Source organism: Brassica oleracea, chromosome C3 (assembly GCF_000695525.1).
Source record: "Brassica oleracea var. oleracea cultivar TO1000 chromosome C3, BOL, whole genome shotgun sequence".
NCBI lineage: Eukaryota > Viridiplantae > Streptophyta > Magnoliopsida > Brassicales > Brassicaceae > Brassica > Brassica oleracea.
The window spans coordinates 15,740,768-15,751,788 of NC_027750.1; the positions used below are offsets into that span (position 1 = coordinate 15,740,768).

An 11,021-nucleotide genomic window follows, 5' to 3' on the forward strand; every position below is an offset into this window, starting at 1 on the left:
TAAACATTAAAATTCGACTAAAGATAAGTTTCGACTCGGGTAGAAATGGACGGGCACAACCCGCGTCAGCCAACCCGCGTTGGATCATCGTCGAGGATTCTCCGTCATGCGCGCGGGTAGGCGATCCCGCGTGGCTTTGTCCCGCGTGACTCTATCGGCTCCTTCTCTTCGTGACGCGGGTTGAGACGATCGGCACCAACCCGCGTCATCCTCCCCACGTTGGACCTTCGACGATACTCCTTCTTCGTGTGAGCGGGTGAGTGATCCCGCGCTGCTTCACCCGCGTGACTCCTCGAACAAAATCTTTGGCAACGCGGGTAGGGGAAGATGGGGATCACCCGCGTCGCTTTCCCCGCGTCGGACCTCGATGATTCTTCTAGCTCGTGCGAGCGGGTAGTCGACCCCGCGTGATCCTTCCCGCGTGGCTTGTCCGAGTTGGTCTTTCGGTGACGCGGGTCAGTGGACTCGGGGTGCTGCTACCCGCGTGGATCGCCTTTTGATTGATCAATCTCCATTCTTCATCTCTTTTTGGATCACAATGCTTCTAAACAACTCTGATTACTCCATAGGATACTCCATTACCTGATTAAGACATATGAATGCAAAATGGATCCTAAAGATGCTAAACTCTTAATCTATATGATCATTATGTACAAAATGGAAGTTTAAAACAATGAAAAATATGCAAGATATCATCAATTCCACTGAAAATCTTCCACTTTCACCTTTTCTCTTTTTATCTTTGCAATTTATCTTCTTGATCAGTTCTTTTTGTTTCTATTTGCAGTGTGTATTTGATATAATCTATTTTTATGGATATTTTTATCTTACTTTATTTTGCTAAACCGAAGAGAAAATACCAAATAATAACAGATTAATGGGATAATCATGGTTTTAAGCTTGTAAATTTGACACACTTTTATTCATGCTTATCTCGATGATCAGAAACAAAAGATTCGTAAGTCAATATAATTGAGATGACACGGGTCATTATTCGCCCTACGGAGAGAGAAAACTCTCTTTTATAGTTATAGTTAACATTTGAAAATCAAAATACCACTTATATAATATAAGAAAAAACAAACAATAAGTAAATATACAATATCAAAAATAGAAAAACTAAATTAAAAAAAACTGAAAAATATATAATTAATTAAATAAATAATAAGTAAACATAGAATATGAGAAATAAAAATATTACATTAAACATCTATCTTATTATTCCATTTTCTTGCTTTTATATCAAATGATAATATTACGTTAGATGTTTAATGTAATATTTATATTTCTTATATTATATATTTACTTATTGTTTAGTATTTCTTGTATTGCATATTTACTTATTCTAAATCATATAGGATTATTGTTTTAATAAAAATTAATTAATTAATTAATTAATTTAAATGTTTAATATAGTTTAATAAATTTTTAGATTAACAAATGTTATTAACAGTCTTAAACAATTTCTCATAATATCTTAAATAAAATATTTTTTTTATCATTTTTCCCTTATTATTTAGATATTCTTTGAATTTTCTGGATGAAATTTGTCTTATTAGTTATGCATTCATTGAATGGTTCATTTATTTTACTTTTTTTAATATTCCTAAGCAATAAAATTAATAAAAATAATGTTTTAATAAAAATATTTATCTTCTTGTAGGAATATTTTAAGGGATCATGTAACTCATGAAGGCAAAGAATGATCAATCTTTATTCTAGTGTCATTTAATTTATCATTTATTTTTACAGTCAAACCATTTGTTATAGTGCTGGTTTAGCTTTGGTTTCTTTAGCTAAGTTTTTTTTTTGGTTAAAATGTTAAGATTTTCTAGCTAACTTTTTGTTGATGGTTTTTTTTCTTCAAATAATAAGATTATTGATTTAAAATCAGTGATTAATGATAACAGATATGTACTTACATAAAATATTTTTTTATAAGAAGTTATTATTTCTATTTAACATATTACTTTGGAATATGAAAAACTAAAATTGGTAAACTATACAATGAATGCATAACCAATTGAGCAAAATTTAATGAATTGCAATTTCATCCATAAAATTTAATAAATATCTAAGTAATAAAAGAAAAAAAATGAGAAAAGAGACAAAAAGTAATATTTTATTTAATATATAATGAGATATTCTTTAAGAGTTTTAATTACATTTTAATGTATAGATAATTTACTATAATTTAAATTTTAAATTCAATTAAATAATAGCTTTTTATTAAAATAATAATCTTATTTGATTTAGAACCCCATTTGAGGTATTAGAGTAATAAGGTTTCTCTTGTATATTTGTATATATATATATGTTTTATTGTCTGTCCCTATGAAATATAACCATCAAGTAGCAAAGAAACAAATGGTTTATTAGAAGAGTATTACGATAATGTCATCATCATATTTTGCTATCATGTGCCTCATCATGATTGCTCTCGTTCCTCTACATCAATGTATGTACAATGCAATGATGCGTATACAAAATATATTCCATTTTCAATAATTTTATTATTATAGGCATTGCAACTATGCATATACTATTATATTCTCATTTTTAATTCTAGTGTTTATTATATAGTGGGAAACGCAGATGGTTTAGAATTCCTCAGAAAGTGTGTCCATACCCGTTGGTGTAAAGGAAGACAATGTATTTGCTATAACAACGCGCCTGAAATATTAAAATGTTATGATACACAAGCAGCATGCATGGCTCATTGCACAAACCCAATCATTTGAGTGGCTTAAGAAAGTTTAAGAAATAAGAATATAATCATGTGGAATATCTCAATAAAAATAATATATATTATAAAATAAAGATATTAATAAACTATTGCTTTATGTATCATTATATATATATATATTTATCATCTACTTCATAATATACATATGATTAAGAATAATACAAATTTATGGAAGATAAAAAAAATTGAATGATTATGCTGTTGTGTTCAATTCCACTGAAAATATTCCACATTCACCTTTTCTCTTTTTATCTTTGCAATTTATCTTCTTGATCAGTTCTTTTTGTTTCTATTTGCAGTGTGTATTTGATATAATCTATTTTTATGGATATTTTATCTTACTTTATTTTGCTAAACCGAAGAGAAAATACCAAATAATAACAGATTAATGGGATAATCATGGTTTTAAGCTTGTAAATTTGTCACACTTTTATTCATGCTTATCTCGATGATCGTTTTGTCACCAAATATCTATGGAAAAAGCGTGTTTTTCAACAGACACGTTTTTTTATATGTGTCTATTTTGTAACTTTTTTTGTCACGGTTTTTGTTTCGTGACAATTTCGTGCTTTTTTTGTCACGATTCTAGTTTTGTGAAAAATAGCCACGAACTATAGTGACCATTTCGTGTCTATATGGATTTTTTCTACTAGTGCGAATTCATAAAGTATGTCTCTCTATTTATAAATGTGGTTCCTATATTCAGTCTCTCTATCAAAAATATTAAGGTTAGTTAAATGTAATAGTCCAATGACTTTTTGTAAATAGATAAGAAAATGTTTTTGTTTTAATAGTATAGACTAGATTCTGATCCGTCAGGTTGCGCGGAATTATTTCTATGTATATTTACAGTTTATGTTTTAAATTGAAATTTTATGATCTGATGAGATTTTATAAACTTTTTTTTCGTTTCCGGATTGTATTTTTTGGTTTGATGCCGCTCCGGTTATGGTTTGTGGCTTTCGGTCATTTATGTGGTTATTATTTCTTATTTTAATATTTATTTAACTTCTGTTTATAATAATTATTTTAATATATTGTGTATATTTTGGTGTTATATATCTTGTATTATATTATTCATGTGTTTTATTCAATAATATTAATATATATAGTTTATGCTTTAATTTTTTTTTACTTTGTTATTTGTTACTGATCCAACATTATTAATTTTTATTTAATTATAATATTTTATAATTTATATCAATGAAAAGATTTTCTTTTGTTTATTATTAAAGAAATATTATTTTTTCATGATATAATAACCACATATGCCACAAACATCTATAGTACGGTGTATATACATGTTAGGACCTAGGAGTATCTAAAATTTGTTTGCAGGCTTCATATGCCATTACAGAAACCATATATCCGTTCTTTCCAAACCAAGAAAAAGATCAATTTTCATGTTTACCCCTTTGTTAGTACAATTATTCATGTTTATTTTTATTAAAGAGACATTTAAAAAAATACATTTTTCATTAAGAGACAAATGACTCTTATACTCTTACTATATAGATATATAATAAATAATTATTTAAATAAATAAAAAATAAAAAAAAATATTTTTTATTATGTTTTCGTATTTTAATATTTTAAATTCAAACTTTTTTTTTGGAAAATGTATCTCTTATTATTGAATTCAAATTCGAACTTTTTTATAATTTTTTTTCGAATTTTCTTTTTATTTTTTTCAAGAATTTTTTTTAAAAATATTTATTTATATATTTATTAGAACCCTAAACTCCACATTCCAAAAACCATGTCCCACTCCTCAATTCTAAATTCTAAATCTATATAAGTTAATCCTAGAACTATAAATGTTTTTTTCTTCTTTAAAAGTGAAGATAAAAATGGTTAAATTAAACATGAAAAATAGTATTATGAATGTAGTATTTTTGGTAATTTCTCCAAAACTACCACATTACAATACACAGCAATATATTTGTTATGTGGCAAAAGACATGTGCATCTGCACTGCACATTCATCAAATCGTTAGCAGCACTATATTTAGCACTAGAAGAAAGGATGAGAACTAACAGCAATGTCGATCTCAAGGGAAAAAAAAAAAACGTAAAGTACTGACTTTTTCGTGATAACCCTACCATAACACTATCTATAAGCTATATTTGGTGTTCTCAAACAAATAAGAAGAACCCATGAAAACTGAGACTCTGAAGCTGATGAGGTAGCTTCCCTCACTTTAAGATGTACATAGAAACTAAAATAATAATAAAACTATCTCATCAGGCAAAATAAATGCTCACTGATTTGTAAATTTTCCACAACTTATACGAATATGTATATTGAATAAAGACTGAAGGACTACTTCTTTTCCATTTTCTTGAACGGAGAGCGGTTAAGCACAACTTATGAAGTCTGTAACGGTGGTATAAATAAGTTATCTATTGACCAACACTTCCAACAGATATTGTTGTGAAAAAATCAAAGCTGAGAGACTAAGTTACGTTTGATTCCATGGAATCAGAAATTTCTTCATCCACCCTAACACGCTTTTCCCTGTTTTGGTCATTTAGATCAAAAAGCGACTCTTCAGCTTCTCAGAAGAACATTCAGTCCACTGATTCTGTCCTCGGACCTACATAGCAATCAAGTGTTGCTATGTATGAGAACCCATTAACAACGGCAAAGACCAGCACTGAGATATTAACATACTGGAACACAATACAGTAAGCGACACTCCCAATTTTCATTTCAGAGGAAGAACCGCCAGGAAACTGTGAGACATTAATGTACTTATTCGTCTTCCATGTTGAACAATCCTTCACAGAATCAAACCAAACAAAAGATCAAACATAACAATAAAACAAAGATTCAACGGATCTTTAGTATAAACAATCTAAGGGCCAGCAGAGAATTTGTTTCCAAGCATGTCCTATAGACGAATCAAGGATTGGAACATACAATAAACGAATACTATTGGTCAACCGATCTGTGGATATACCACAACCTCAAAGAAGCTGATTTTAGTTAAAAACAGAACCAAAACGATAATTACAAACTGGGTATAGTAGCTAAAAAATCGTAATCAATTTGTCCTAATCCCAAAATAAAAAATAAAAAGGTGGCAACTTTGCAACCAGAGTGAGAGTTTACAAACCTGGGAGATTGATGATTCGTCCGAGAAGTAATGACGGAACAAATCAGCTATGCCCCGGTCTTTTCCGAGAGACGACGCATGATCGTAGCATGAAGAAATAGCATTCATAAATTGTACTCCCTCTGTTTTTTAATGTTACAAATTCTAGATTTTTCACACATTTTAATAAAACACATTAAATTTGCATATTTTTTTGTGTTTATCTTTGTTTCATAATTTTAAGCCAATAACAATTTAGTAAGTGCAATTAAGTTTTTTGAAATTTGCAATTAGTTAATAAAACATGTCTTGAAAATGTAAAAAATGGATCTTTTTAAAACAATTTTTTTTTAGAATATGTAATATTAAGGAACAGAGGGAGTATAACTTTAATCAATCGAGATCTATATTTAGGTTAACAATATAATTGTCGGTTGGTTTAGTTCCAATATATCGGTCACCATAAAAGATTGTATAAAAAGTGTATCTTTATATTTAGTCATAGCATATTCAATAGGTCCAAATTTAAAATATGTCACGGTAAAATTTAAATATGATCCTAAATTAATAGATTAGATATATAGATAAAAAGCAAAATAACATGCGAAAATGAATCTCTTTGTGGATCATTTGAGAATTTGTCTCGATATCTACTGCTTACTGTCCGTAAATGTGAAACCATATAGTTTTTCTACCTTCTTTGCGTTTAGTCTCTCTGTCTAGGTTGGACAGATCACAGACAATAGTCTAGCAACACACAATGAGGGACTTTTCCTTGGAACTTGACCCACAAGGTGACAATTATTCCATGACCGCGCCAGCATAACACAAGACCATTGTAAGGCCCATGATACCAAATTACTGGTAACAGTTGCTACCAGCTGAGTTATGTATATGATTGTCATTGTTACCAAACATCCTGTAATGCGAGCATCGTGACAGGAGTCCCCGTGAGTCCCTTTCCGAAGTCGTTTTGTTGCGAAGAGAAGGAGAAACCTTTAGATCTGACAGTGACATTCCGTAATTTTTAATCTTTGTTTTCAAATCTTTTTTTTTTTTTGGAAATTTTACTTATACACTTCTTTTGGTACCATTTTTTTTCTACATTGTGTATTTTTTTTCCTATTATTACACAGGATTATTAAGTATAAATAATATCGATAGAAACTTTATACTATAAGAAAACGTTGGATTAAAACAAGAGATTAGCGTTTTGGAGTAAAAATAGGAGAGCTCGAGGTCCAATGGTGCAAAGTGTTAGCTGTTCAACGGACCATTAGTCTCCTATTCCCCAACTTCTATAATCTCCCTCCTTCGCATCTCCACCCTCCATTTTCAACCTATATCCGTACGATCTCGACACCTGGTGTTTTTGTTGATTCACACACGTAGTCACAATTCTCAATTCTCAATATTTTCACAATTCTCAATATTTTTCACAGTTCTCTAAATATTAGTATTATGAGGATGCATTAATATTTTTCCCACGAATGTAGCTTTTGATGCATTAATACAAAGTCTTAATATTCTTTTTAACATCTTTACTCATCGATTATTCTCTGAAAAATGCATCCTCTGTTTCTCCCTTCTTCTTCTTCTTCCTCTGCTCTGTTTCTACTTCTTCTCCTCCTCCTCACTCTCCAAACCCTAACCTCCATCTCTCTCTCACAGCCGGAAGCTCTCCCTTCACTAGAAAAGTGCGGAAACTTCTCAATCTCTTTCCCTTTCCACCTATCTTCCTCCTCCCCCGTCCCTTTTCGACTTACTTGCGCAAATTCATCAACTCTGTTTCTCCACATAAACCACCAAAACTATCGAGTCATCGAGTTCTTCACAGACGGTCTCCTCGTAGACTTCCCTTCCTCTCCTTGTCGACAATTCAACGACTTACGCTCTTTCCCTTTCTCCACGAACCAATTCTTCTCTATCTCCTTCGAAAACGTTATCAGTCTTTACGACTGTGAAGACTCCTCCCTCTGCAAAGCCGGTTGCGAAAGCAACGTTCTCTTCGGTTGCGACGGCAGAGAAGAAGATGAAACCTCCGGTGGAGATATAGGATGTTGCTATCCTTTGTCTGATCACAGCGCGTGGCGTCCCGGTGATGACTTCTCTGTTTTTGGTAAATATGGATGCAGAGGATTCTCTTCGTGGGTTGTTCCGAGAGGCACGAACAGAGGCAAACGAGGCGTTAAGTTAGAGTGGGCGATTCCTAGAAACTCCTCAGAGGGTATTTGCGATCCTGAGGCTCGAACTGTCAACGCTACAGCCATTCAAGGAAGTGCTAGATGTGTGTGCCGAGATGGGTTTGCTGGCGACGGTTTCGTCCATGGAAACGGTTGCTTGAGATGTAAGTTACTAAAATTAGTAATTTTAGTATTTCTTGCGTCACAAGCAACTAAATTTGTATACTGTTACAGCTTGCTACAGAGACGGTAATGAAGTATATGGAAACAAATGCGAGATCAAGAAACACAACGGGAAGAAACTAACCGTTTTAGCTGGTAATTAACCTAACCTTACCGAGATTAATATTTCCTATATTTCAAAAAGATGTAAGTTTTAAAAATTTTACCAAAACATTTTAAGCTTTGATTATCAATAACTTTGATTTTTATAACGGAGGGTGCAGTTTCTTAGAACCAAACTTGTTGCTTAAATTAAATTAAATCATATTTATTCATATGCAGGAGTTTTAGCTCCTCTGTTTATACTGGGCTCACTCTTAGCACTTTTCTGTCTCCTAAAACGTCCCGTAACAACAACTCACGAAGGCCAACACTTCCACCACTCTCCGACAACAACTACTACGAGTGTTTCGTTTCGCAAAGGTTACACCAAGACTCGTCTCTTCACATACCGTGAGCTAGAAGAAGCAACTAAAGGGTTTCAAGATTCACAAAAACTCACACAAGGAAAAACCGGAACTATCTACTCAGGTAACCTAAAAAACGGAACACGTGTGCTCGTCCACAAGGTTCTCTGTGAAAACCAGATTGAGTTCTTGGAGATTTCGTCTCAGATCGATCATCTATCCGCGGTTTTGCACAGAAACCTCGCGAGAATCATAGGTTTCTGTATGGATATTGGATATAATCCGGTCGTTGTTTACGAGTATCCGGTTAACGGGTCGCTTGAGGATCGGTTGCGTCTAGGGCTTGATTGGTGCAAGAGAGTTAACATTGTGGCTGAAGTAGCTGGTTTACTTGCTCTGCTTCAATACGAGAACTATCCACCGATCTTACACAACAACGTTGGTTCTGGTTACATCTTCTTAGACGAAGACTTTCAAGCTAAAGTCACAGGTTTTGGATTACAGAGGAAACAGAGGACGGATAGTTGTATGTACGATGTCGCGGTTTTGCTTCTGGAGATAGTGACTGGATCAAAACAGAGAGAAGAGAACGTGACTCAAGCGTTGCAAAGAATTAGATGCGGTAAGCTTGAAGAGATCGTGGATCCTTCTTTGTATTTTCATGAGCAGCCAGTGGTTTATAGAGAGCAGATTGGTTTAGTTGCTGATATTGCGACGCGGTGCGTTTTGTTTGGTGGTGATGGGAAGTTTGGGATGGTTGATGCGGCTAGAGAGCTGTTGCAGATCGCTGAAAATAACGGGGGAGGCGGTTGTGATAAGAAAGGAGATGGAATTGAGGAAACGTTCTCAAATTCGAGTTTGCTTCAGATGATTTCTATGTCTCCTGACTCTATCTATCTCCCTAAGACATGAGGAAAGAAAACAGAGGTCATTAAGGGTTTTTATTTTTGTTTTGTTTTGAATGTATGTAACGTAAACATGCACGGTACGCTTTACTTGACAGTAAAGAAACGTTTTTCTAATTGAGAGATGGTGACTGCGATCAGAGCCGTGCGAGCATCCATAGCGAACATAAGCGGTTAAAAATAAAATGTCTTAATTTTTATAAAAATATAAGTAATATTGTCACAGATGAAAAACACCAACAAGATACACCATTCACTCTAAACATAATTTATCCTATTCTTATTATGCAAATTGATGACTAAACTTTCATTTTTAATATCCATAAACCGTTTTAATGGAAAATAACCAATTTCACTTCCTCATATTTTTATCTTATTTTCTATTATTGTCAATTTTTCTATTTTAAAATATTATCTGAGTATTCTACTAATAAAACAACGGAAATGTCATTAGAAATCCATAAAACCATAAGAATCAATCTTTTCTTACTTTCTTTACCCAGCCCATATTTAGCTTATCCAAATTATTTTAACATAAATCCATATATTATACGTAGATATCTTCTCTTATTTAGGAGTAAAATTAGTATACTTAATTAAAAATGTTTTAATCAAAAACAACAACTATCGCAAAAGATGCCCTATTAAGTTTATAAAACAAATGCTGCCCTAGGCGAACGCTTCATTTTTCATAACAGAGGCACTGCTCTGACTGCGATTGGTAGTCACGATTATAACAACGTGCATGCATGCAACGAGAAAGAAGAACAAATAAAGAAGGTAAAAAAGTACCAGCGGTGGGAAAAAAAAAACCAAACCTAACCGAAACCGATTCAAACCGAACCAAAGTCTATTTCAAACCATTTGATTGAAGATTTTACAACCCGAATGGTTCGGTTTAAACCGAACCGAGAAACCGATGTGTTTTGTAATTATTTAAATTAAAAATATTAGTAATAGAAATATATTAAAATTCTAATACTATACCACGTATTTTCTATTTTTCATTCATTAACATATATTCTTCTAACCTAATATGTAATCATCAAAATATTTTATTTTAAAAAAAAATAGAAAAGTTTGTATGTTTCTATTTTTGTATATATGTAAACATGGATGTTAAATCTAAATCTAAAACCTAAAACAAATTTTATTAAAAACAAAAGATCTTCTCCACGGCGTCACATGGAAGATGATTCATTGCATGCTTTTTAATAATGATATAAGAGACATTACAAATGATGTTGAGTTTTTTTTCATTTTAGTTAACTTTCATTTGTTTTAATTCTTATATACTTTTTGTGACTTTAAAAAAAAATATGTTTCAGTTTTATATTGAATTTAGTTCACATAATTTATGTTTACATAATTTATGTTTTAAAACATAATTTTTCTTAAAAAAAAATAAACTAAGAAGAACCTAATTAAACTGATCCAAAAAACAAACCGAACCGAATACA

At 32.0% G+C, this 11,021-nt stretch overlaps 2 protein-coding genes across 2 annotated transcripts; one reads left to right on the forward strand and one right to left on the reverse strand.

The window, feature by feature from the left end:
• Positions 1-5,029: 5,029 nt before the first annotated feature.
• On the reverse strand, positions 5,030-5,973 carry LOC106334105 (mini-chromosome maintenance complex-binding protein-like). Its single transcript, XM_013772449.1, has 3 exons — positions 5,866-5,973; positions 5,421-5,527; positions 5,030-5,343 (listed from the first exon to the last, which is right to left on the reverse strand). Exons 1-3 carry the CDS (start codon positions 5,971-5,973, stop codon positions 5,298-5,300), a joined length of 261 nt encoding a protein of 86 aa, XP_013627903.1. The 3' UTR covers positions 5,030-5,297.
• Positions 5,974-7,318: 1,345 nt separating this feature from the next.
• On the forward strand, positions 7,319-9,713 carry LOC106332745 (probably inactive receptor-like protein kinase At2g46850). Its single transcript, XM_013771237.1, has 3 exons — positions 7,319-8,191; positions 8,262-8,345; positions 8,532-9,713. The coding sequence occupies exons 1-3, from the start codon at positions 7,411-7,413 to the stop codon at positions 9,566-9,568; spliced, it is 1,902 nt and encodes a 633-aa protein (XP_013626691.1). The 5' UTR covers positions 7,319-7,410; the 3' UTR covers positions 9,569-9,713.
• The last annotated feature ends 1,308 nt before the right edge of the window (positions 9,714-11,021 follow it).

What these genes read in the sequence shown, in the direction of transcription:
- LOC106334105 (XM_013772449.1), bottom strand. Translation starts at nt 5,973, where the DNA reads ATGAATGCTATTTCTTCATGCTACGATCATGCGTCGTCTCTCGGAAAA. An exon ending in ACGAATCATCAATCTCCCAG is followed by an intron (nt 5,528 to 5,865) that starts GTTTGTAAACTC and finishes GATTCTGTGAAG; the next exon opens with GATTGTTCAACATGGAAGAC. An exon ending in GCTTACTGTATTGTGTTCCA is followed by an intron (nt 5,344 to 5,420) that starts GTATGTTAATAT and finishes ATTGCTATGTAG; the next exon opens with GTCCGAGGACAGAATCAGTG.
- LOC106332745 (XM_013771237.1), top strand. Translation starts at nt 7,411, where the DNA reads ATGCATCCTCTGTTTCTCCCTTCTTCTTCTTCTTCCTCTGCTCTGTTT. An exon ending in TGGAAACGGTTGCTTGAGAT is followed by an intron (nt 8,192 to 8,261) that starts GTAAGTTACTAA and finishes ATACTGTTACAG; the next exon opens with CTTGCTACAGAGACGGTAAT. An exon ending in GAAACTAACCGTTTTAGCTG is followed by an intron (nt 8,346 to 8,531) that starts GTAATTAACCTA and finishes ATTCATATGCAG; the next exon opens with GAGTTTTAGCTCCTCTGTTT.